The 26,993-nt window shown below is 44.4% G+C and overlaps 1 protein-coding gene across 10 annotated transcripts in view; it reads left to right on the top strand.

The window, feature by feature from the left end:
* PDE4D (phosphodiesterase 4D) overlaps positions 1 to 26,993 on the top strand; it is a 639,723-nt gene that overhangs the window by 577,260 nt on the left and 35,470 nt on the right. For 9 of the 10 annotated variants that reach the window (XM_082241906.1, XM_082241909.1, XM_082241915.1 and 6 more), the window contains one exon: positions 5,823 to 5,935. In XM_082241906.1, coding sequence (XP_082098032.1) covers positions 5,823 to 5,935 — 113 coding nt within the window. Of the gene's footprint in view, positions 1 to 5,745; positions 5,936 to 26,993 lie in introns of all 10 variants that reach the window. The other variant, XM_082241908.1, reaches the window with a different exon arrangement.

Here is a 26,993-nt window from a genome sequence, read left to right as displayed (position 1 = left end):
GGTGTTAAGGTATCAAGTCTATAGATTCAGAGGTTTTCTGTTGTTTCCAGTGTTCTTGGATCAGACACAATCTCGGTTGAATAATTGATAAATACTGTATAGATAAATAACAATGTCACTGGTAAATAAGTGGTGCAGAGCAAACTTATATATGCAGTAACAAAGTACTTAGCCAGCTCTCAACACCTTTGTATTACCAAGTTGTTATTATTTTTAAGAAATTAAGAACATAAACATCAAAGCCTTGCTGGATTGGGTTATACTCCCTCTCTGAAGGAGCTGGTATGAAGCTTGGGGGTACCTCTGGACCCTTTGCTGTCACTTGAGGCTCAGGTGCCTCCCACCAACTTTGGTTGGTGGCCCAGCTGCTCCCTTATCTGGACAGAGACAGCCTAACTACTGTTGTCTATGCTCTGGTAACATCAAGGTTAGATTACTGCAATGCATTATAGAAGAAGAAGAATAAGAGTTTGGATTTGATATCCCACTTTATCACTACCCGAAAGAGTCTCAAAGCGGCTAACATTCTCCTTTCCCTTCCTCCCCCACAACAAACACTCTGTGAGGTGAGTGGGGCTGAGAGACTTCAAAGAAGTGTGAGTAACCCAAGGTCACCCAGCAGCTGCATGTGGAGGAGCAGAGACGCGAACCCGGTTCCCCAGATTACGAGACTACCACTCCTAACCACCACACCACACTGTAACAGATAGGTAGCCGTGTTGGTCTGCCATAGTCAAAATAAAAAAATTCCTTCCAGTAGCACCTTAAAGACCAACTAAGTTAGTTCTTGGTATGAGCTTTCGTGTGCATGCACACTTCTTAGTTGGTCTTTAAGGTGCTACTGGAAGGAATTTTTTTATTTTGACCACACTGTAAGGCTGCCTCTGAAGATGGTTCAGGAACTTCAGCTGGTGCAGAATTCGGTGGACAGGTTGCTCACTGGTGCAAGACAGTTTGAGCATCTTACACTGATCCTGGCCTGACTGCACTGGCTGCCAGTTTCTGGGCCCAATTCAAAGTGCTGGTTTTGACCTATATGGCTCAGGACTGCAGTACCTCAAGGACTGCTTCTCCCCATATAAACCGACCCATACCCTGAGATCTTCCTCTGAGGCCCTTCTTCATGTGTCTAGAGGTCTGGAGGGTGGCAACACGAGAATGGGCCTTTTCTGCAGTGGCTCCCCACTTGTGGAATGGTCTCCCCAGGGAAGTCCATCTGGCACATCTGTTATACACCTTTAGGTGCCAGGTGAAAACGTTCCGTTTCAACCAGGCTGATTAATACCCTATATCCTTTTAAATATGTTTATGGGAGAAAGGATTATTGGGTTGTTGTTTTATTATTATGTATTTTGTGTTTCTTTCTTGTACTTTTATGCTGCGAACCGCCCTGAGATCTTTGGGTGAAGGGCGATCTACAAATTTAATGAGTCATCATCAACTAGGTCAGCATCCAGTTCTCACAGTGGCCAAAAAGATGTATGTGCAGAATCCCGCCAGTGGGGATATCTTCAGTCAGTTTCTTTGCACATTTAAAAATCTGTCCGTAGGAGTGCTGATAGCTTGTATCTTCCTCCGCCAACAGTGGTGCAAATTTCAAATATGAATGTTGGCTATATAGCTAAAGCCTGCTGGGTTGCAGTGCCCATAATATTGGAGTCCTGTGTCTCTCGCCAAATGTCATGGGGCAGACTGTGTTACTCAGTGATGAAAAATGCTGCACATGCTCAAAGTCAGGAGTGCCAGCTTTGCCCTGCAATTGTGAGTGCCTAGGGCCGCAGATGCCAGGCAGTATGCATGGCCCTGGCATTGAAATTTGTGGGTGCCCGGCCCCTTCATGGGGAATGTTGTGGGTGCTTGGGCACCCAGGGCCCCAGGGAGTTGGCACCTATGCTCAGAGTCACTTTATAATCTCATTCTGTATTCTCCACATTTAAGCTCCTGCATTGGGAATAAGACCTGGGACTTGGTCCTTGGAAATCCTGGCTTAGATTCTTCCCTGTCGCCTAGGCTTCTTCTCCCTCAGTTGCCAGGTGACATCTGGGGGGTGGAGGAAGCAGAATCAAATAAACCCCCGTTGATATTGAGTCTCTGAGGTAAACTTTTGGAAGAGATTCCCGCCACCCCTCCTTCTCCCAAAGCAAACTTTGTGATGAACACGTCATTCACACACCTTCCGTCGGGGATTTTGTTTAAAGTAAACATACTGCAGTATTTGGAAATGCCTTTGCTGCTAAATCTTTGGCTAGACTGACTTATATACATTGCATTGAAACTGACTGTGCAAATATTAACTGTAATTCTCAGGACGTATGATGGTTACCTAAAGAAAATACGGGATATAAGCTGTAAAGAGACCTAGTGTCGTCTGGTAGACTCAGGGAGAGAGATATGAAAGGCTCAGGTCCACACATCTTACCTCCACTATGGATCCATTTGGGTGACCTCAGTTCCCTCCATGAAATGTGAGAACGCATCATCCCTCCCTCCACGAGTTGTGCTGAGGCCAAAAGAGATTATAGGCATGATCCAGCAAAAGTTACGCACACAAGTGAGTCGTATTGATTTCAGAGGGGCATTTAATGACGTGCTTAGCCTTCTTCCTCCACTGGAGCCAAAAGGGACTTAATAGCACTTATCTTGGGCTGGATTGTATCCAGAGATGGTAAAATACTTTATCTATTAAGTGTGCTATATATGCGATTAGTAGCGATAGCAGCATCAGATAAGAAGTGGAGAACAGAACACTTAACAACACAATGTTCTGTGATCTGAAGAGGGCTGGAGCAGGTAGGAAATGGAGGCAGGCAAAGAGGGGCCAGTCAATGTATCACTTAGTCCAGAGCTTTCCAAACTGTGTGTTGCAACACATTAGTGTGTCGGTGTGTCGCATGAATCCTCCTCCCGGGGCTGAAAAGGGGTTAGTTTAACCTCCGGTTTGCTAGTAAAACTGAATTACTGTGTTGCAAAATGATGCAAAACTGAGTTACTGTGTCATGAAATGATGCGTGTCTAAAAAGTGTGTCACCAACATGAAAAGTTTGGAAAGCTCTGACTTAGTCTCTTGGAGGGCCACATAGAACAGAAACTCCCTTGGTAGTTTATAGACCAGGAAGTTCCCGGACTTTGAAAACTACAGACGGAAGCTTCCTCAAGGCCCTTGGGCATATACTGGCCATGTGTTTGAATAGGCAGTGCCATTGGGGGGGGTGCACGGATGTCTCTCCCCCACCCCCCAGAGAAACAGCTTATCCTCCACCTGCCCCTCCCATTGCTGGAACCTCGTGGTTACTCTAAAGAAAGGCAGTTTTCAAATGCTCCCCCCTTCCATGCTCTTTGCACCTTATTTCCCATGCTTGTCAGAGTCTGAGAGGGTACACAGGGGAATAAAGACCCTGGAAGTTTCCTGCCCGTGGTGGCCAGGTCTCATGCATCTGTTACTGTGTGCAGTCCAGTTTCTGGCATATCACTAAAAAGGCTGGAGACAAGGCCCTGGGAGGAGAAAGCTAAAACTTGGATCCTGTGTGAAGCAGCAGGCGAATGTGACTGCCTCTCCTTACGGAACAAGAGTCACTGTGTGCCCAGGCTTTTCTTTGAGGGCTGGGCGAACTGGCTGCCTCTTTCGGCCGGCCTGTACGTCCATGGAGAAGAGGTCATCTTGAGTGCCCCACCAAGGCCCTGTGAGAAAGCAGCAATGTGACCCCTTTGCCAAGGGCACACAGACTTGTGTGGAGAAGGGATGGGGCAGCAGCTCCGTGGCAGAGCATGCAGTGACCCAGTGCATGCAGTGACTTCAGTCCCCAGCATCTGTAGTCCAACCACAACTGGGGACCCAAGGTTTTGTTTTGTTTTTATTGAAGGGTTTACATAGAGAACAAGGGTATAAACGTCTCCATTCTCAGTTCATAGTCAGTTGCATTCGGTGTGAGACACTGCTGTCATAGAAATTGTGAGGTTGGGGGGTGGCGAATTGGGAGAGAGAGCAGGGGAAGAAGGGAGGGTAATGATTTTCCGTTCTTTTGCTTAATGTACTTGTAGGGTTTTTGTGTCAGCATCACTAGGATAGGTTATTTGTCTGGTTACATAGGCAGGGCTGTGTGCATGCGCAGAATCTGGATGCCAAATGCATAAGTTGGCATTGGGAGCGCATCAGTTTCATGCCCAGCTACCCGTGATCTGGTCACCTCCAGTTTGGATAGCTGCAGCAGGTTGAAGGACAGGGCTGCGTTTGGAAATGGTGTGGGAACTCCTCTCAGGTGGAAGGGACGGAGTGATTTTTATCATATTGCACCAGTGCTGCTTCATGTGTAGGGACCCAAGGCTGAACGCTAGCAGATGAACCGCTGGTCCAACTCAGTGCCAGAAGGCAGCGCCCTCTTCTCCTAAGTAAGAGGCCTTCTCCAGCAGAGACATGTTACATCCCTGGGCCCAAGCTGCTTCAGTTGAGCTCTTCCCCTCCGCTTTGGCCATCTGGGCGCACGTTGCACGCCAAGGACCTCAAGGATACGATGTGTGTTTAATCTTGTTTATGTCTCTCCTCCTCCAGGCCCAGGACAGCGGCAGTGGCGCTGGCCGGGGCGATCGCTTGTGGTTATATAATGAGCTCACTGTCTGAGGGCGGGGAAGGGCGGGTGCGGGGGTGGGAGAGAGGGGGATTTCTTGGCCACGTCACGGCCCTCGCCTCCCCGCCCCCCGCAGGTGGCCGCAGCCTGTGCGCAGCGAGCTGCAGGAGGCTCCACGTGCGCGCCGCCCGAGCCTACTTGCAAAAGGGGAGGGGGGCGCAGGCAATACAAGCCTTGCGCTCCCTCCCGTGCCGAGTTCTCTCTCTCTCTCTCTCTCTCTCTCTCTCTCTCTCCCTCACCCTGCCGCCTTTCGCCCCAACCCAGAACTGCAAACGGGGGCAAAACACTTCCCGCTGCACCAAACGCACAAAAACTCCGGCGGCAGCGGCGGCAGTTCAAAGGCAGGAGCGCCCAAGGCGCGCTCTCCTCCCCTTCCTAGCAGAACTTATAAAAAGAGGGAAAGGGGGGTTTGCTTAAGAGCCTCGAAGACTGCTCTCCGCAGGGGGAGGGAAGGAGGAGGCTCGTGAAAGAAACGGGCTTCCCCGAGAGTCCAAAGCAGCCGCCGCAAGCCTGGCTTCCCCCCGCCCCCTTCCCGCTTGCGCTGTGCAAAGAGAGAAGTTGAGCAAACAGGAAACGCGGCGGCCGCGCACCCGGCAGCCTCCGCCACCGCTCTGATTCACTGGGGCTTGCAGCTTTCCCGAAGAGGGAGGGGTGGCGAGGAGGTGTTGCCCGCCCTCTTCCAGCCCCGGGGAAGGAAAGCGCCGGGCTGCGTGTCGCCCAAAGTCTCTGGCTGGCGGGAGAAAGAGCAGCAGCCCCAGCCAGAGAGACGCGGCTCCGTGCGCCCGCCTCCGCCCTGCGCTCCGCGAGCTGAGAGGCTGCGCCGCGTCCCGCTCCTTCTCCGAGGACTCCGCGCCGCGCCTCCTGCTCCTTTTCCCCGCTCAGTCGCCACCAGCGCGCGCGCCCTGCGGAGCTCTCCCGCCAGGGAAGAGAGAGAGAGAAAGAAAAAGAGAAAAGTGCCTTTTGCCCGGACTGGCTAAGGAAAGGCTGGAGCCGCTCTCGTTCCTTCGTGGTTCCCGCCGGAGCCGCAAGCCCGCCTTTCTCCTCCATTGCTGGGGCTGAGCAATATGAAGGAGCAGCACTCATGTGTGGGCACTGGGCATCCCCCCATGGCTGGGTATGGCAGGATGGCCCCGCTGGAGCTCGCTGGTAGCCCTGTGAAACGCTTGCGAACTGAGTACTCCTTTCCCTATCTCTTCGCAGAGGAGGCCTACCAAAAACTGGCCAGCGAGACCCTGGAGGAGCTCGACTGGTGCCTGGACCAGCTGGAAACCTTGCAGACCAGGCACTCCGTCAGCGAAATGGCCTCGAACAAGGTAGGACAAAAACCTCCCCCCCGATCCCACCTGCTTCCCCAACGCCTTCGCCTTGCCCGTGTTTTTGCCTCCCTGCCAGCAAAGTGGCCCGCGATCTCGAGTGCTGGAGTTCGCTTCCTACCCCGGGGCCTGAATGCTGCAAAGGGATACCGCAAACAGGACATTAGCAACAGTTTCCACCACCCACCCAGTTTAACTTCTCCGACTTCCCCCAGAAATGGTAAATTCTGGTTAACTGGGAAAAGAGAAAAATGCTGGCTGGCATTTCGATTCCCGGGACCACGCGGATGTTGCAGAAAACTTGCATGCATGAGCAGCCCTAATCCTGCAATAGCCCATCTGGGAGCATCCGTAATATTAGGCAGCTGCTGCTGTTGTGCCAAGAAAACTTGCATGCCTTCTTTGCTGTGGAGGAAGCTAGTAGCTTGTAGGCATTCATGTTTGCAAACTTAAAAGGTGCGTGGAGCACAGTGTTACTGCAATGTGTCTCAGTGTGTTATCTAACTTAGGTGAATCGGATCTAAATGCAAGCCTCCTTCAGGCTTCTACTCGGTAGTAGTTCTTGGTAAACTCTGTGGGACTTTTGGGGGTCAAACTTAAAAGTTGGATTCTTGCATTCTCTGTTTATCAGCATCACTCCATCCTATGCATGCTTACTCTGGAACTTAAGTTCAATAAAGACTTACTTTTTGGTGAGCCAGCAGAGAACTGCAAAACTGTGCAGGGGTTTAAAATGATTGTTTAAGACCCCCTTTTTTATAAAATCGTATCTACGAATGAATCAGATGGCAGAATTGAAAAGTCCTGCATACATTTGAGATGGGCAGGTCCATCATTTTGACCTTTGCAGTTGTATAATAAAGTTGGAGAGGGGGGAGCAAAACTGGCCTGTCTGGGGGTGGGCGGATCAAAAGAGGTAGTGTCGTTTGGGTTTCAAAGCTTCACATGCCATTTAAAGGTTGTGCGTAATCACTGATCAGTGTGCTGCCATTTTAAAACAGGATGAGGTAAGATGCACACACAACATTTACGTACGGCACTTTGCTGTAAATGTCAACCACTAAAGGTAGTAGGAGATGTGGTTACAACTTGTTGTAAATACCAAGGAACAGAGAAAAGCAAGCAAAGCCATGTGCATGCTGGAAACAGATTTGTTTTACACTTTTTGGTGTAAGTGGTTCTTGTGCATACTGACCGAAAGCAATCAATTCCATTGATTTTCACTGGAGCATATTTTTGAGAAAACATGATTAGGTTTGAGAAACAAGTTTTCATTGTGGCACTAAAATCACCAAGAATGCTGACACACACCTTGCTCATTCAACAGAAAAAGTTCCCCACTTTCTTTTTAGGCTCCCCGTGAAGCTGCTCACTGGGTGACCTTGGGCCCCTCACTGTCTCTCAGCCTAACCTACCTCATGGAGTTGTTGTGAGGAAGAGAGCCATGATCTTTTTGGAGGAATGGTGCAGTATAAATGCAATGGCAAATCTAATATCACTTCTGACTGCAGACTTGATCTACACAGGCAGGGGAAAGAGGGAGGGAAGCCTCTGACTCTTGCAAGCTCCTTGAGCTTTTGATTGTGCAATGTAACACATGGATACAGGAGTCACAAGTTCGTGGATTCTTTCCCATGCTTTCCTATGCTTGAGATACCATTTATGCTCCTGCAATAAAAGTGTCACATACTGTTTATGCTGTTAACATGGCTCTATCTAATATGTGTGGATGTTTTCTGTGGCTCTTGGCATTCGACTGCTATGAACCCAGATTTGATTCTTGCAATCAAACTTGAGGATTTGATCCTGCACCTTCATAGACATGTGCCAGGCAGGGCATCTTAGCACATTGTGCAATAGCGGTCGCTGGTTTGCCACCAAATGTATATTCAAAAGAGAGGTGCAGCCGGGAAGGCTCCTTGGTGAATATCACACACATTAGCAAGCAGATATTTATTCACTGATTTTGAACAAGGCTTGCTGCATAGAATTAAAAAATTGCATGTGGATTTTAATTATTGGTGAAAGAAAAAAAGCAAATGTTTCAAGTAAAATGCAGTCTCATTTGCAAGCAGTGCAATGGGTTTTCTGAATTGTTTATTTGGGCAACAGCTTGTTTCCTATATCAGTATGTGGCTGTTTTTCATATTAGGGTTATGTTTAACTAACAGTAATAATAGTAAGTGATATTTTCATGCTCATAGAAGATAGGTTTGTTTTCAGTATATAAAAAAGGTACACTATAAACATTACAGTAGTGTATTTCCTTGCAAACATTGCTTAGCAATGGTTTGCTGCCTACCTTGTAGTTAGCTTGTAGAGAATTGTTGTTGTTTTATTAAAAAAATTAGATAGGCATTTGCAAAGGAGTTGTTGTATTCTGGATGTGTTCAGTAGTAGAAACTCCAAATACGGTGGGTAAAGAAGCATTTCATAAGAAATCTGCTCCTCCCATTGCTTCAGAAAATGGATCATACAGCCAAGGTTTCCTGCATGAGATGTACAATAAGTTGGGTTGCTATAGCCACTCTGAAGGTCAGCCTGAATGATGGCATTCCTTACATCAGCACTGAAAATTTATACTGCAGGCACACAATTACTTGGTTTTATTTTGTCCGTAAAATGGGAAATGTGGGTGTTTTAGGCTGCAATCCCACCTGGGAGCACATCTGACAGAACTCTGAGAGGCTTACGTCTGAGTACGTATGTATAGGATTGCACTGCTCATTTCTTTCCTGCCAATTAAACACTATGTGCCAATATCCCAAGCCACACTAACTAGCACATTTCTATGCATATACACTTATATGCATATACTTATTCAGGAATAAGTCCCACCATGTAGGTGTTTTGTTTTTTTTAGATTGCAGCCCAAGCGTCAGTGTTAGCTCAATAAACCCCTATTACCAAGGGCTACTTTTTATTTGCACACCACAAAAGGAAATTCTTGGCCACCACCAGCACCATTTTTTTTAGGCTTTTAGTCCTCTACAAGTCTGTTTTCTAGAGACCCATGACTTATACTGCTTTGTACAGGAGACATTGGCTCTGAAAAGCACTGTGTGTGTGTCTGTCCCTTGCACAGTTCATTTCCCTTTGTTGTGAAGGCAGTGTTGGCACAGGGTCTCTTTGCATGGTATCTTTGGTTGAAGGTGCCCGCCATTCGAAATAATCCTAAGTAGGTTTTATGCGTTGATAGGAGATAATGCTGTTTAGGTCTTAGTCACACTGTGTGCTTTAGTTCATGGACAGATGTGGGTGCATGTGAATGTGGGTACATGCATAAGTCAGGTATCTTCTACACACACACACAGTGCATCAAAAATACTCAAGTGCTTTAGACTTCTAAAAAACAGCCACGTAAATAGATGCAGTTCATATTTGGGTAGCCAGGGATATTTTTTTTTTTTTTGCTAAAGGCTGCCCTTTTAAGCAACTTTTTCTCAGGGCATAAAGATTTCAGTGGCAAGGATTTCACAGTGGCCAGATAGGCAAGAGGAGTTTTTCCAATGTGGAGGGGGCAGCAATCTATTGCGGTCCATTACATGAAATATATTTCTGCATCACACCCAACTTTTTAAGCTGCGTGCAGAGATCTCAAAAAGAGTGTGGAGAATGCGCCACAGTGCCTGCTCCCCCTTAAATACGTTGCAGCCAGCCCTGCCTAGTTATTCCATAATGCTAGCTTGAGAATTTATTAGGGTGGAGATCTGAAGCATTTAATAGATCACATATGTGATGCGCAGAGAAATAGGATGCCACCGGATGCGCTGGCAAAGTCATAATGTGTTCGCAGTATGTTTGCATATTTCAAAAAGTAAAAACCAGAACACCCTCTGCTTTTTCAAAAGTTGTTGAGCTTTTTTAAACTAAAACAAACAAACAAACATGGTTTCTCGATTGATGTATGTAAGCTCTGCATTTATATGTACATGTATCACATAAATATAAACATACAAAATACAGACAAACATACGCGCCTGGCTAACTAAGCATGGAAAATTGCACTGTGGCTTGCAAAGAACGCACTGCATTTACTGCTGGGGAGAGTAAACATTGTAGAAAGAAGGTTGCTGTCCTCCAGCACAGTATTCCTTTAAATCTTTCAGCTGTATGAATTGTCACCTTAGGTATTATTGACATACACAAACAATAGCAAGGGGTAACAGTAACGTCATGCTCGCGGAACGAAAGACACAAATAAGCAACACCTTTGAGATCTTTGAATAAAAGCAGAAGCAAAAAAACTCTCCCTTGCAAACTACTCTTTTTGTAGGCATACTTCCAAATTTGGCTTTTTCACAAAGGGGTACTGCCCAGCAGGCCATCCCTGTTAGGCTGTGTTGATCTTGCTGGCTATAGCTGCTGCTGTCAAGGTCATCGTCCAAATACTAAAGTTAATGTTACTATCTATATGTGCCAGTACAAACACACCCTCCCTAGACCACCAGGTGGTTTCACTGGTAGGGCTGTTTAGCAGGGTTGTAACCATAGGAGGGTCACATCACTGGCCCCAAAGAGCAGCACTGTACATGCCCATGAATGTTACTGGGAGAGATGTGATGAGGGGCAGGGGAAGGTGTTGCACCTGCCTACATCTGTCTAGGATTGTGCTCTTAATCTCATTTTTTGGAAGAATCTCACTCCAGATCAGAAAGGGATAGGAGTTCCCCCTTCTGCACACAGCCAGCCAGACACACACACACACACACACCCCTGAAAAGCTACAGCTGCCGCCAAATTGCTGTGTTGCACCCGTAGGGCAAATTGAAGATTCTGGAGTAGAATTGCAAATATAAATGTGAAAGAAGGAATAGCAACCAGGCTCCCCATGCCAGATAATATATACAGTTGTGAGTCAGTGGGTCTGAATTAAATAGTGGCGTTGAGGGAATTTCCTCTTTCCAGTAAGGTGGAACTTGCTTCCACTACAGTTTTAGAAGGTGAGGCATAAGAGGACCCTCCACATTTTTGCAAGAGATGACTGGGAAGATTGTTCTCATCACAAGGAGAGTTTCCTCCCCACCTTCCACCAGCTGCTGCTAGGAGAGCCTGATGGGGGAAGAGTCTCCATGCAATGTGTCCTGTTATTGGGACCCATAATTTCAAATTATTTCTGTTGCTTGCAGTAGCAGTCATGCAGATGTGTTTTCAAACATTTTATGCATGGGTTGCAATATGTATACCAGCCCTTTGTACAAGCTTTAACATAGCAGCACGATTTCACCAGTGTTTTAAACTCCTATCACAATGTTAGATTAGAGCAACCTGTTTCCAATTAGAGAGGAAGGATAATGCTGTCACATCCAATTTAAAAGGATTTACTTATTGGCCAGTCTTGCATTCCCATCATTACAAATAATAAAACAGTGAAACAGGAATTTACTGATCTGGCAAATTCTTTCAAAGAAGACAGGTGACCTGTTGATAATTTTAAGGTCAAAAAGCTGATAATGGGGTCCCAAAACATCTGCAGCTCATTATATGACTGCATTTTTATACAATGTCTGGCTGTGTGATGACTTTTGGCTAACTGATTTCATAGTTTAGTTGGATTTAGGTGTTTCCTTGTCTTCCTGGGGTGGGGTGGGGAGTCTGATGAACCCTTAACTTTGGGATATATTTGCTAATTAAACATAATTTTTCTGATTACCATAAAAGTTCTCTGGCCACTGGTCCATCCAGCCAAGTATGGCCTACTCTGGGTTTGTAGTGGCTGCGTAGGATCTTGGGCAGGAATTTTTTTTAATTACCTGCTGCCTGATCCTGAGTTCTTTATTCACAGCATGTTCTCTGTTTTGGTCACTTCTCACTTTTTCAAACACTCTCTTTGATAAATACCAGCTAATCTTGTGTTGTATATTCAATTTTTGTAAGTGCCCATGAGTTTTAGAACAAGTGGCTTCTATCTAGCAGAGCACTAAGTAAACATCCTGTGGGTGCAAGGAATCCCACCTGCACAATAGGATTTCACACACACTCACACACACACACACACACACACACACACACACCATCTACTCTGGAGCGGGGGGGGGGGGCAGGACTACAACTCTAGAACAGAATTAGGGAGCATATTTGAGGGGTAGGAGTCCAATTGCTCAAGCAGGAATCCTTCCAGTAAAGCCAAAGTTTGCATTTAAGGTGTATTTTGAGAAATGCCATCTTAGTAGATTAGAAAGCAGTTGTGAGGTATTTGGACTATAAATAGAAGTCAATAAGTACCGGTAGTTGCAAATAGAATGGTGAAAGGCATTGCTTTGGTTTTGTTCCTTAGTTATGGCCAGTTAGAATTTAGGAAACCTCCTTTTTCTCATGGTATTTTTTTCCCACCTTCCCGAAGCATTGAGTTACACAGAGAGCCACTGAGAATATTGGAGGCTTGTGTTAGGCAGACTCAGTATTCTCACTTGGGGATTCAGATCCCAGAGATGTCCCTGTGTCCTGCTTATAATTCTCACCTTAGGAGAGGATGTCATTTTGACTTCTTCCATTCAGACGTGCAAATCTCCAAGCAAGGCTAACGTTGCTTTTGGAGGGCCTCGGCGCATAGCTTTGGCTTAATCATATGACTCTCACTTGATCGCAAGAGCTGGAACAGGAAAGTAACTTCTTCCAGATGAGGTTGGATTATGACCCTGGAGCAGTCTCTGCCCCCTTCTTTTAAGCAATTTCACTCATTCACGTGAGCAATTTAGACAGCTTTCCTAGACTGCTTTCTTGAATTGTTCAGGCTTCCCTAGTGCAAACCACATCTTGCTGGCTGGCTGCTTTTGGTATGGTCTGTAAGGGTGAATGGCATGGGTTAATTGGATGTGGATGTGGGCTGGTTCATGGGCAATCAGAGCATAATGTGATCGGGTCTCAGGCTGCATTCGGACCCTGTGCAATGTTGCCTTGAAGGCTGTGAAATAACCATGGCTTGCAGGAAGGAATGAAACAGTGTGGTGAAACATTTCTTCATGTGTGTTCAAATGATTGTATTTAGCATATTAATTAAGTAGTAGCTTTCTCTGTGTTGCGCATCACCTTCTTTTGATGCTGCTGCCATGAGATAGAAGAGTATTGAGTCTTTGTTCTGCAATGGAGAAGGAGTGCCTCCTGTTTGGACTGTACTAGCTCTAGGTAGTGCTTCCCTACACTCAGGTAGCCATGGAGATGGACGTAGGTGGGATGGGCAGACATCATTCTCCCTTGTATGAAAAGATTTGAAAGGAGCAAGGACAAAGCGTGAAAAGCAACTTGCTGAAGAGTTTACCCCGTGTAAAAAGCTTTGTTTGCTCTTTCAATGACTTTCCACACAACGTCCGCAGAACCTCACAAAGGGGAAGGGAATCTTGACCACTTTTCTTGAGAAAAGCATATGAAGAAGGAGGCTGGCAGAGAAAGGCAAAAGTGTAATTTCTGGGAAAGTCCTGCCAGGGGAGCAGGTTGCCCTTGCAAATATAAACAAATATGCCCGTGGTGGTTCAGATGGGGGAGTCTCTCTGTAGATGTGAGCCAGACAGGCCCCAATGCCATTTGGAGTGTGACTCTGCAAGTTGGTAGGAGTTATTTATTGTTTGTGACTACTTTTGTTATGTTGTGGTTTATGTGTTTTTTTATGTTGTAAGCCACCTTGGCAGGGATGTGGGAGGCGCTGTGGGCCTAGGGCTTGCTGATCAGAAGGTTGGTGGTTTGAATCCCTGCAACAGGGCGAGCTCCCGTTGCTCGGTCCCTGCTCCTGCCAACATAGCAGTTTGAAAGCACGTCAAAGTGCAAGTAGATAACTAGGTACTTCTCTGGCGGGAAGGTAAATGGCGTTTCCATGCACTGCGCTGGTTCGCCAGAAGCGGCTTAGTCATGCTGGCCACATGACCTGGAAGTTGTAAACCGTCTCCCTCAGCCAATAAAGCGAGATGAGCGCCGCAACCCCAGAGTCATCCGCGGCTGGACCTAATGGTCAGGGGTCCCTTTATCTTTAAGCCTCTTTGGCATGGTTTGAACTGTGGAAAGGTGGCAAACAGATAAAATTAAGTCTTTGTCGCACCAGCAGGCAGAATAATTAACAGTCACCCTTGTGATTCAGAAAATAACAAATTAGGAAGGAAAATGCACATAACATTCATGAATCAGTCACATCCAGCATCCCCATACCTTGCTCACATATAAACAGAAATCATCTCTGTTGTAATATTTTACTAATGGGGGAGTGATTTCTAAGTGTGAGTCCCTGAATTAAAACCTCCTGGTTCTGATAACACCCCTGCCCAAAGTCCTGGCTGTTGATCCCACAAGCCAAAGGTTTGCCCATCCATGCTGCAGCTCATGAGAGCATGGGAAAAATACAGTTAGGCACACTTTCATGTGGAAAACTGCCTCTGGGTTTGGGTCCTTCTAATTGCAGAATTTCCAGTCTCAGGACTAGGAAAAGACTGCGGCCAACTGAGGGGTGTTTCAGAGTTTATTAGAAGACAAATGTCCCTATGTCCATGGTACAAAACAAATTCCACCCCCCCCACAGGTATTTTTGTAACCCCTCTCTAATAGACAAGAATTGTTCCTCTCAGTTGCGTGAAGTAGTTGTTGTTTTTTAGGTTAAAACGTTTCTTTTCCCACCTTCTGGTTCACAGCAGCAAAAGACACCTTGTCCTTATTTACCTTTCTGCTGCAGTTGCTTTTGATGAGTTCATGATGTTCCTTTCCCCATAACTGTCCCCACTCCATGTCCCAAACCATGAAGTCCTTTTTTGAGTCATATATCTGACACAGAGGCAAATGCACATTTGCATCTGCATAATTTTTTTTATGAAGTCACATCAGTATCAGACATATTTTTAATTGACCGAACCCCTAAATTGGAAATAACCCTTATTTGTGGAGCAGGTTATTGCCAGTGAGAGTTTATGACACAGTAAATGTAGGGTTGGATAGATCCATATGGAGGCTGCAGTCTTGAAACACACTAGGGAGTAAGCCCCATTGAACACAGCAGGACATGCTTCGGAGTATTGCATGGGACAGGTAAGTGGGACAAGTTAGTGAGGTCAAACCAGGGCTAAAGCAACACTAATTTAACCTGGATCCAACTATATTGTTTAGTAGCCCAAAACACTAAAACACACGTACAATAAATGTACACACTGTAGAGAACTATCTGTGTGCCATAGCTCCTTGCAGCATGAAACCATGTGGAGAAGTGTATTTTCCTATTGTATTATGTGAAGCAGGTTGAAATCAAGCAGTCTCCAAAGCCATCTTCGACATAACATCTTTCAGTCAAGCAATGGTCCAGTTTTGCCTGTTTCTTCATTTTGGGCACCTCTAGGATCCACTGTTTTCACCTCTCTGCTTCTAAAATACTGTATGGTTTGATAACGCCGTATATACTACTGTAACTTTCCTTTCTTGCCATGTTACTTTTCTGCAGCTGATTTGCCAGGTCATCTTTCCCCCAGTAAGCACTTAGTTTCTAAAATACCCAGGCTCAAGTCTCCCCACTACACACACAGTTTGTTTGTGGGTTTGTATCTGGTTGTGGGTGATGATGGTTTATGATTGTTGAAGGCCAGACACTTTCTATATGTGCTGAGATATCTTACAGACATAATTAAAGGACACATTCTAGGTAAAGACCGTGGTTGGTGGGCTGCTTCCTGGAGCGTATGCCATGTGAGCGTATGCCATGACAACTGTGATAAAAGTATGTGGGAAAGAAATCAAGGGGGAATGGCTTTCCTGAACATTCATAATCCCTCCATGCCTGCTTCCGCCCTGACTTTTCAGTTAGCCCTGCCTTATTCTTTCTCTCCATCACCACATCCCATCCAAGTTTTGTCGTTCCCATATACCCTTGCAGTTACTTCTACACCTATTGTGCTTTTGCTTCCGATTAAATGCAGAGTAGCAGCAGTAAGTGGCCAAGGACATGCCCCATATATATATTTTTTTAGATGATTGTTAAAGAGTTGCTAGAAAAAAATCAGCTGAAATTTCAGCCCTACCTCACCCTTCCTAAGGACCATTGGTACTATTTGTTTTGTACTTTCCTTATTGCTTTGCAGTAGCTCTAAGTTAGGGGTGGGGGACCTATACGTGCCAGGTGACTGATGGGAGTCCAACAACATCTGGAGAACCACAGGTTCTGCACTGCAGGGGGTTGGACTAGATGACCCTTAGGGTCCCTTCAAGCTCTACAATTCTATGATTCTGTAGGTTCTCCATCTCTGCTCTTCATTATATTCTTTCTTTTTCTTTTTCTTTTCCTTTTTCATCCAGATAGGTTTTATCTTCTCCAAGAGGTATATAGGTTTGGTGAGGTGTTTTTGCACATTCATGTGGCATTGCCACAAAACTCCCCTGATGATCATGAACTCTCTGCCAAATAGCTATGTTAGGAAAGCATTTGTAACACTGGAGACACAATTCTGTGTGTGTTCCTCCATTTTAATAATTAAAGCAAGATTCTTGGGATTCAGGTGCCATGCCTACCCCTAGCTAAAATGTTCTGTCTTCCTGAGAAATTGGAAAATAAAAAGTGGGACCTTTTTCTTTTTGACTGCTCAAAGATTAGATCAAGGAATCCTATTTTGTTTTATAGTGTTTTCCTATCTTGCAGAACCCAATCTTTCATTTGTGGCAGCCTTTAAAATATAATGTAAAGCCATTACTAAATATCAACACAAACTTTCTTTTGTTGTTAGCCAGCCGTTGTACAATAGTTGTACAAATCAAATTCTTTATAGGGTTCTATTCAAGCTTCAAAAAACCATGAAAAGAAGGCTGTTATTTTGAATTGCACTTTCCCAATCACTCTTATCAGGGTGCTGACAGGTCTTGCAGACGTCTGCTGATTCTGTGGTTGCTCAATAATTGCAAGCATTGGGCATTCTCGTGGATTTCAAAATGGTCAGTGATGAAACAGCCTCTGCTCCTGCTAAGGATTTACATAGCAGGAGCTGTCTGGAAACTGGAAAGGCCATTATTTGTGTTATCTCCAAATTTATAGTGAATGAGCCCAGATTTGTCAGTATGAGCTAAGCCTTGTCTCCTCCAAGCAAGTGAGGTCATTTGGCAAGGTGACTCGACTAAGTGGATGTTGTGTTAGTTGGACTGGCAGTGGTGGCAGATGGGAGCTCTGAGATTTGCCATGTCTTCCTTCTGGGTTATGTCTCTCTCGTCCCTGAGGGCAGTCTCCCATCAGGTCCACTGGAGAAGCAAAACAGACCATCTCCTGCAGCTGTGGGGGGAAAAGGAGGTTCATTTCTAAAGTTGAAAAGCGAGAGTCACAAAGGAATGAGTAATAGTTTTGCAAACCACGCAGTAGTGCTGAGACTTGGGGACCCAGCTGCTGTCGTCAGCTTGATTTTCCACAGAAGCTGGGATGGCAACAAATGACAGTGCTAAATTTCCAGAGGTCAATTTGCCTTGTTCCTTAAAACGGTCCACTGCCAGGATTTCCCAATCACTAGTAGCAGCAGTGTGACTGTATTTAAACTTCACCCACCCACCCACACCACTAGTAACTGCAAGACAGTATCTGGCAGAAAGCAGGCTCTGTGATTTGTATGCTGCTTAACCGTGATTGAAATTGCCCGTTCTATGCAGAGTTGCAGAGAGCATGCTCAGATTCCTCAGCATCTCTGTCCTCTGCTGCATGCTGATCACCTCAGTGGCTGCCGCGGGCTCTCATTACTGGCAAATAGCATGCTGTGCTGATGCAGGCACCATAATAGGAAGCACCTAGGCCTGTCATAAACAAACAGGTCTGGGGGAAAAAAAGTGCAGGTCTGACGTATGGTGTGTCCATAGCAACGAGGAGAGATGAGGTTGCCATTTTGGAGTATATGCAGGCTAGTATAGCTCTCTACAAGAAGCCAGAAAGTACCTGACAGGATTCAAAAGCTGTCTCTATGTGTACATCTGGGGTTTTGTGAGGGATGCTGTTTGCAGGAAGCCGCTTGCAATGCCAGCAGCTTGAAATACAAACTTTTAGGGCATTTTCGAGCTTTATTTGAACTGTTTGGGGGGTTTTTTTCCTCCCTCCAAGTGTAATAGAAAGTTTTGTTGGAGAATGCTAGTGCTTTTACTCCTAAGAAATGTTGATCTGACTACTCAAGGCAGCCTGCATACATCGTTGGATGCTTAGCCATTTAAACTGAGAGGATACAAATTTTACGAGTAAGATGACTGTGAGTTCCTTACATTATGAAGTATGGCCAAAGTTTTTTGCACCTGAATTTTGGATCCAGGTAAGATTCCATTTATTGTTGCTGTCTCTCCTTCATATTATTTCCTGCACTACTTAAATTAGGCTGCAATCCTACCCATGCTTGCCTGAGAGTAAATGTCACTGAACTTAATGGGGCTTATTTATTTATGATGGGGATATATTTCTATAACTTGTAGAAAGAGTAGATCTGCAGCAGTTTTGTTCTGGTGTTGGAGACTATGGCTTAAATGGCTGTTGGTGCTGTTGCAATGTGTAAAATGATCCTGTCTTATGCATGCGCTGGGAATTTCTTTGGGCTGGGTATAGTAAATCTGTGTTTACCATATTCTACTTTCTTCAGTGAAATCACTGCATTGAAAAGTATTTCAAGTACTGAAAATTAGGAATGTACAAGGAACTGTCCGCAGAGCTGAGTAGTTTTGTGATAGGATGATTTAAAAAAAAACACAAACCCCTACATAACCTTTCCCCCTTCGTTCCTTGCTTTTCTATCTGAGTAATTGTAGCTCTTTTCAGTTACTCATATTTACAGAGCTTACAAGAAAGATCAGCTAATAGGAGCAACGGCGTGGCAATAAAATTGAACTTATATGGTGGTTACAAGGCACAGCAGTAGAAGGCAAGCATGCTTCAACCAGTTTTCTTTTTATTTTGGTTGAACTTCTAAAAGATTTTAGTTTTTCTTAAGGAAGAGAGGAGAACTCGTGGTTGCAATATGACTGTTGACTAAAGTAGATCTCTTTGTTTGTGTGCCTACATCCACAAACGAGAGGAATTTTTTAGTTGAATAGTGAAGAATCACTAAATGAACGTAGAGAACTAAGCCATATATGAATGTACTGGGAAAAGAGTAGGGTCTTCACTCCAGGAGCAGAATGAACTATTAACTGCTGTAAGCCAAACCTTTTTCTCCCCCCTTCAAGTGTTTGATATTAGCCCCTGGACACAGGAGTATCTTCTTTTCTAACAGAGTAGTAAGGAGTCTGCATTTTCCATATAAAGCAGAAAACAGTCTAGTTGCATAGTCTCTATTCTCTTTTTGTCCACCAGTGGGTTTTGTGGTTTTGCTTTGGGCTTGCTTTTATAGGGAAGAGATTTTGTTCTGCTTTTTGCGTAGTACTGAGGCAAGGGTTCAGCAAATCCCAATTTGGGGGTCAGTGGTGGTGGGTTGTCAGTGCTTCCTCAAGCAAACCACTTCTTGCAGTTGTGGGTGTGTCTTGCTTTGTTGGCCATGTTCTTTCAAGCGTTATTGCCGCTTCTTCTGAATGGCATAGAACAGTAGCAAGATTTTGCATCAGTTCCCTCGTGTAGAATCAGTGGCACTTTCTGTTGAAAATTCCAGAATTACGACACTTCTCTTTCATTGCCCTGTAGGTGAAGTGGAAAGAAGGATAGTTTCAGGAACAACTTAAAGCCTCTGGGTTTTTTGTTATTATTATTAAATTAAATTGGGACCAAACATGAAGGGCTCGAAAACAGTATTGCAAAAGCAGAATTGCCTGCAGCAAAGCAGGTGGCATTAGATGGCGGCAAACACAGTAAGAGTGGAAATTCCCAGCTAGAAAAGGAATTGAAAAGTTGGGAGAAATGTTTCCAAGGTTGGAACTCCTGACCAGTGCTGACTTTCAAGCCAGGCAAATTGCTACAGAAGGGAGAAAGGGAAGAAGAAGGGATTTGCAGTCTGGGACTGAAATCTGTCTTTGAGGACCTTTCCAGATGAAGATTCCTTCCTCCGGCGATAACACAGCTGTCGCAAACACTATGTTAGTATTCTCTCAGTCCAGTGAGGTTCTCGTGCAATAGTAGGTGGCTGTACACAAGGACCACCTGTCACAGGAAAACACCCATGATCGTTTCACTTCCTTTAGACAGAATTGTAGTTCACAAGTGGCTAGGGTTCAGCAGTTCATCTTTGGTACTAAAAACTGAAATGCAGCTATCCTTTGTTCTCAGTACTCTAGCAGATTGTATGGAGGAGGTGGAACACTGGTTGTGGAAGAATTAGTCCTGCGTTAAAATATTAGCCTGCTCCAGATTCATCTGCTCTGGAGTGGTCAAACAGCCACTAGGGAAGAGGAAAAGGAGAATGTTTCATGAATGTTCGTTTCTGTGGTTTATTTTCAGCTTGTACTTGAAACCTTACTGCCACAGTTAACACTTGCACGTTTCTGAGAGTTTTGCAGATTCTGCCAGCTATCAGTAATTTGGTTGTAGAGCTTCATTTGGAACTTTGGGACGTTTTATCATGATTCTTTTTCCATGTGATGCAGATACTCATAGCAAACAACAGGGCTCCTTCCATCTTTCTCCAGTGCTGAATGTATGCAGATGTAGCTGTATCCAACATGAGCTCTTATATTGATGGAGCTAGAGGAATTTGCTCTGGACAACAGGTGTCTGTTGTTTAGGTAATACTGTGATAAATTGTCTCAATCAAATATCTGTTCAGTCCCATGCTTTAATCTAGAATTGTCCTTCCGAAGAAGGAAACCAGTTGAACCTCCTGGTTTTTGTTTGATTCTCCCACCCACCTACCCCATACAACTCATTTCATCATGACTCATTGTTTGGATTCAATTATGACTTAGTTCTTGCCAATGAGGACCCTGTTCTTAGTCATTGAAATGAGTTTGGGCTGAGCATTCGTCCACTCTTTTTACATCTTTATCAAGCCAGTTTTGGTATATTTTTGAGTAGTGGTGATTTCATCCATCTTATCCCCCCACCTATAAAGCTATGAGCTGCTGCAGGGGGAAGCCCTGAATATATATATATGAGAAAACCTTTCTAGATCACCTACTATTTAAATGACTTTAAGATCTGTCTGTAATAGAACAGATCCTATGTGGCTCTATATTTTGCATTCAACAGAAGTCAAAGAGGCTATGTACACTACATACTTTTAAAGCACATTTGAAGACAACCCCCCGCCCCCAATGTGCTTTAAAATTATAGTGTGTCTGAAGCCCGAGAATGATGGGTTCTGGCCAGATATATACCTAATGGAAGTGTGGACACCCCTTTCCCCAACCAACATATAAGTTTCATTTTCCTCTGAACTGCAGATTTTGGAGATAATAAAAGGTTACATGAAGATGTTTTTTATGCATTTGTTTAAAAAAAGGTCTAAAATGCTTGGTATTTTCAAAATCTCTAATCAGTGTACAGTATGAAAACAATATCCATTGACCCAAGCAAAAATGCATCCTAAAATCAATACAATGGTATCAAAACATAAAAGCATATAAAGGTATTCAGTGGATTCATACACGTACATCAGAGTCTAATCTTATGGGTCAGGGAAAGTGGGCAAAAAGGTAAGAAATGTGAAGCTGCTGATGGTTGCTTTGGATTACAAGTCCTACCATCCATGACCAGGACAGTCATGATGGTACTCGTAGGAGCTAACATCTGGAGGGCAGCAGATTAGCAAAGGCTGGTATAGCATGTTCAGGACAAAGAATTGTAAAGCTTTAAGGACCAACAGATTTATTGTTGTGTACATCTTAAGTTGTTCAGAGCCCATATTGTCAGATACGTAGTGTGTTCATGTTACAGATATATGTGCATATCTTTGGTGATATACAGAGAGGGTAACAAATGTAAGCCCAAGGGTCATGTACGGTGTTAGGAACTGAGATATGAGAGCTAGGAGCTCTGAAATCTTAGGTGCAGTACTGCGCCCAGAGCTCAGAAACTGCTCGTGTTAATGAAATTCCCTGTCACAAAATGCACCTGGAACAATGGGAGTTTTGAATACTGATCATGGAATGCAAGAGAGTCAGTAGGTCCAGGACATTTCTGGGCAAAGCTCAAACTTATGGTAGGTAAGCACTATGCTTGCTTTTGGTGATAACACAGCTGTTGTAGTTTTGGGTAGCTAATTTAATGCCTGTAGCAGGGAAAGAACCCATAGGCTCCGTGAAGACCTAAGAAGTCTCCCATTTATGCAGTTCCACACTAGACTCTTATCTCTGACATTTCTGTATTGCAAAATGGTGACTTTCAGGACAGCTGCAACCTGGGAGACTGGTATGTTCTTGCCCTAGATTTTGAACATTGCCAATTTTTTAATATTAAATTTGTGCCCACGTGTTCTTTTCACTCACCATTTTTTCCTAGTCAGACAGCAAGTGATGTCATGTAAGACACTGGAAGATCGATAGATCTACAAGCCTTTGATGGTATGGCTTAGGTCCTGTGGTAAAGTATCCTAAATGACTCTAGAGAGAACGGTGCATCTAAGCTTGGTGTAGAACCAGGATTCCTGCCTAAATTTGACAGTTCTTTGTACTGGTGGGTAGTCCTTCAGGTTAGAGGACAGTGAGTAAGTAAGGGCAGATTGTGAATGGAGGCGCATTGTCCAGGATGGGCTGTATATCTTTGATAATAATGGAGGAGTTCAGTGGGGAGCAGTAAGTGTCAACATACTGCATTTCTCTTCTGCCATTATAGTACTGCAGGCTCATTGGCACACTCTTATCACCTGCCAACATTTCCTCTTTTGATGCCTGCATAGGATAACAGGGTCATTTGTGATGTAAAAGAATAAATGGGCCCAAATCTGACTTTAAAAAAACAACAAAAACAAAACAAAAACAAAAGAGGCAATGTTCAGAAACCAGAGCTGGAACATTTTCAGCCTCCCAGGACATGTCCTGCTGACTCGAAAGTCGCCACACTTCAACAATAAAAACTTCAAAGGAATACTCCATTGAGAAATAGAATTTATCAGGGCATTTGACTTTATTCATTTGGTTATTAAGTGAGTTTATGGATTCCTCCCCCCCCTCTTGATACAAAATTAGCATAGCAGAGGTAGGACTGTTATACAGTGGTACCTCGGGTTAAGTATTTAATTCGTTCCGGAGGTCCATACTTAACCTGAAACTGTTCTTAACCTGAAGCACCACTTTAGCTAATGGGGCCTCCTGCTGCTGCTGCTGCGCCGCCGGAGCCCGATTTCTGTTCTCATCCTGAAGCAAAGTTCTTAACCTGAAGCACTATTTCTGGGTTAGCGGAGTCTGTAACCTGAAGCGTATGTAACCTGAAGCGTATGCAACCCGAGTTACCACTGTATTAAGCTACTTACTGCTGCTTGTGAATGGTGGTCCTGCAGTTGAACTTCACTTAAAAATGTCCTGGGCCTGTTGATTCTCCTGCATTTCCTGGCCTTATGTCCCTTCCCTCTGCTCCAGAAAAAAAAGTGTGTGTGTGGCATAAATATGACAAATGGCTTGAGGCCCACAAATGCTTCTGCCACAATGCATCTATTAACCTTTAAAGTGCCACGTTTAGGGTTGTATTTTAAACCAAGATAGAAAGTTCAGTAATGGAAGAAGGCACAGAGTGTTGGGCGTGTTTTAATCAATTTGATTTTTTTTCTCCTATGTTAAAATTTCAACAAATATGTCACAAAATAGAGAGTTGGTTTAACTTAGTGGCTAAGGCTGCAATTCTCTCTATGCACTTAACCTGTGAGTACTTCAAACTCAATTGAGGCATCTCTCTGTAATTTTGTTGTGAATCTGGAAGACACTGGTTTTAATTGCACTTCTGCCATTAACTTGCTTGGTGGACTTGGGTACTTATACTGTCTCTCAGCTCTGTCCTATCCTCTACCTGAAACCGTAACCCCTTGTCTTTAAGCAGTGGCCAGCAAGCCAAGTTCCCTGTGTCAAATCCAATCATTTGGTGGCCAACAAAACACCATCAAATAGTAGCTCTCAAGTCTTTGTGGTCTGAAGGCATATGATGCAGCCACCTGGCTGAGCCTTAAGCAGATCGGAGTCTGGCAAGGGGAAAGGTCTAGGTGGAAGGCTACCTGGAGACCTAATGTATGCTGCCTTAAGTTCCATGACGAAAGAAAAACAAAATATGAATTACGGTATTCACATTAAATTAAAGTGCTGCCCAACCCTATTAGCCCCAAAGAAAATTTCTTACAAACACTTGCCTAGTCCCTGAAAAAGAGCATTCCAGTTACATTGACCCATTGCCTATCATTTTGGCTGCTTTTGCTGTGAAGCCCAAGGAGCTGTGCACATCAATGGCCAATGAATTGTCTGCAAAGGAAGCCTGTGGCAGTGTTACCCACTTCTGTCCAGGATGAATGAACAAGGTTTTGTTCAAAGACAAGCAGGAATTCAGCTCCATGTTAACATCAGCAGCTTCCTGACACAAAGGCTAACAAAAAACTACACATGCGTAACAATAAATTCTTGCTCCAAAACCTAATGGTGGATTTTATAAAAGACATCTTTTCTAGGAAACAGAATTATTTGTTAGGTTATAGAAACAGATCTGTTGACTTTTCCTGTGTAAAGGAACACATTTACATTTGGATCGCTCTCTGTATGTGTAGATGGCACACAAACAGCTTTAATCCGTTTGGGAGCTTAGAATAACACAGAATTGAAGAATTGGAAAGGACCACAAGGGCCATCTAGTCCAACCCCCTGCAGTGCAGGAAACTTATATTACAAGCCTTTTTATATTGAGATAATATAAAATATCTGCATCTGAAGCATAACAAATCTTTTGGGCTTAGTGAGCGCTGAATCAATTCTCTGCTGAAATAGTAATATTGCCCTGCTACCCTTTTCAGGAAGGGGGGTGCTAGCAGTGCTTCAACAGCAACTGAAGCTTGAGTCAACAAGTCTGTGTGGAGCAGCTTGCAATGTGCCTTTGAAATTCTGCTATCTAGTCAGGGTGATTTATAGGCTCTTGCTCTGGCATGTACATGCTGGGGCCCTACTGGGCTTGTTTGTTTTTGTGTTAGCTCGGTTACCTAGCACTCCACGGAGTGGTGGCTCTTTCCTTTTTTCTTTTTTTAAGTGACACACAAAGAATTTAGCAGGAATACTTCTTCAGAGTGAAGGGGTAAGGTGGCAGGCAGCTGGGGACAGGAAGGGGGTGGGAGAGAGAGAGAGAGGAGAAAAAAAAATCCTTCAGCTTCTCTCCATGCTTTTATTTTAAATTCCCTTCTGCGCAGAAACATTTTGCGTTTGGGGTTAACATGCATTTTAGTTTCTTCATCTCATTTATGGCAAGCTATACATGTTATGTGCTGAAGTTCTCACCCTGGGCCAGCAGGGGGATACTGTAGATAGTTTTCACTCAGGTCCACATATGCAAATAAGGGATTGAAAGTGACGTTCAGTGATTGGATAGTTACAGAAAATGGTTACTGTTGTGTTCTAGTGGAGCTCTATATAAGCAGGCTGGCTGAACCCTTCAGTTCAGTTCTTGTTCTGGCCTGTGAATAAACAAGAGCTGTTTGAAGAATCGCTGTGTCATCTGATATGTTCACCCACAACTCAACAATACAGTGGTGCCCCGCAAGACGAATGCCTTGCAAGACAGAAAACTCGCTAGACGAAAGAGTTTTCCATTTTGGAGGTGCTTCGCAAAACGAATTTCCTATGGGCTTGCTTCGCAAGATGACAATGTCTTGCGAGTTCCTGCTTGTTTTTTTCCCTCCCCCCCCTTTTTCTAAGCCGCTGAGCCGCTTATCAGCTGATCCGATCAGCAGATAAGCTGCTAATAGCGCTAATCCGCTAATCCGTCAATGGGCTTGCTTTGCAAGACGAAAAAATCGCTAGACGAAGAGAATCACAGAACGGATTCTTTTCGTCTTGCGAGGCACCACTGTACAAGTAACGATCATAGGAAACCAGGAAAGGGCTCGTGAGCAATGTTTGGGCCTGGGGCATGGCCTTGAAGATACATGAGGCAGCAACCTTGCTGAAGCGAAGCAGAAACTTGGGCTGGTTGGTGCTTAGACAGGAGGAACCCTGTGCGTGTTGCTTTGCACTCCATGATGGAAGGAACGTGTTGGAAATGTCATAAGGAAATAAATTGTGCCTATGAAGACTTAGAAAAGTGTTAACTTTAGTATCGAAAGGGTCAGTTGATCAGTCCTCCTTTTATTTCAAGCTGATTTTTAGAAACATAGAATTGTAGAGATGACCTTGCCCATTGCAATTCAGGAATCACAGCCAAAGATGGTCATCCAACCTCTGCTTAAAAACCTCCAATGAAGGAGAGTCCACACCCTCCCAAGGGAGTCTGTTACACCTTCAAACAGCTCTTACCATCAGAAAGTTTTTCTTTATGTTTAGTCAGAATCGTTTTTCTTGTAACTTGAAGCCATTAGTTCAAATCCCACCCTCTGGAGCAGCAGAAAACAAGTTTGCTCCATCTTCCATGTGACAGCCCTTTAGATATTTGAAGATGACTATCATATCTCCTCTCAGTCTCCTCTTATCCACACTAAGCATACCCAGCTCCCTCAGCCATTCTTCATAAGGCTTGGTTTCCAGACCCTTGATTGTATTGGTTGTCCTCCTCTGTACCAGCTTATCAATATCCTCCTTAAATTGTGGTGCCCAGAATTGGGACACGGTACACCAGGTGTGGTCTGACCAAGGCAGAAGAGAGCAGTGCTGTTACTTACCTTGATCTGGACACTAGAATTCTGGTGATACAGCCTAGAATCTCATTAGCATTTTTTGCTGCTTCTTCACACAGTTGACTCATGTTATGTTTGTGGTCTATTAAGACCCCTAGATCCTTTTCACATATACTACTACTGCCAAGTCAGGTGCGCCCCCCCCCATCTTATATTTGTGCAGCCGGTTCTTTCTGGCTAAGTGTAGAACCTCACATCTGTCCCTATTGAATTGTTCGTTTGGAACCAGTTCTCCAATCTGTTAAGGTCATCTTGAATCCTAGTTCAGTTTTCTGCATCATTAGCTACCCATCCCAGTTTGGTGTCGTTTGCAAATTTGATGAGCGTTCCCTCAATTCCTTCATCCAAGTCGATTATAAAGACTTTGAACAACA

Source organism: Podarcis vaucheri, assembly GCF_965113315.1.
Source record: "Podarcis vaucheri genome assembly, chromosome: 11".
NCBI classification, from domain to species: domain Eukaryota; kingdom Metazoa; phylum Chordata; class Lepidosauria; order Squamata; family Lacertidae; genus Podarcis; species Podarcis vaucheri.
Note: the sequence above shows the minus strand (reverse complement) of the source record. Positions and strands in the feature narration are given on the sequence as shown.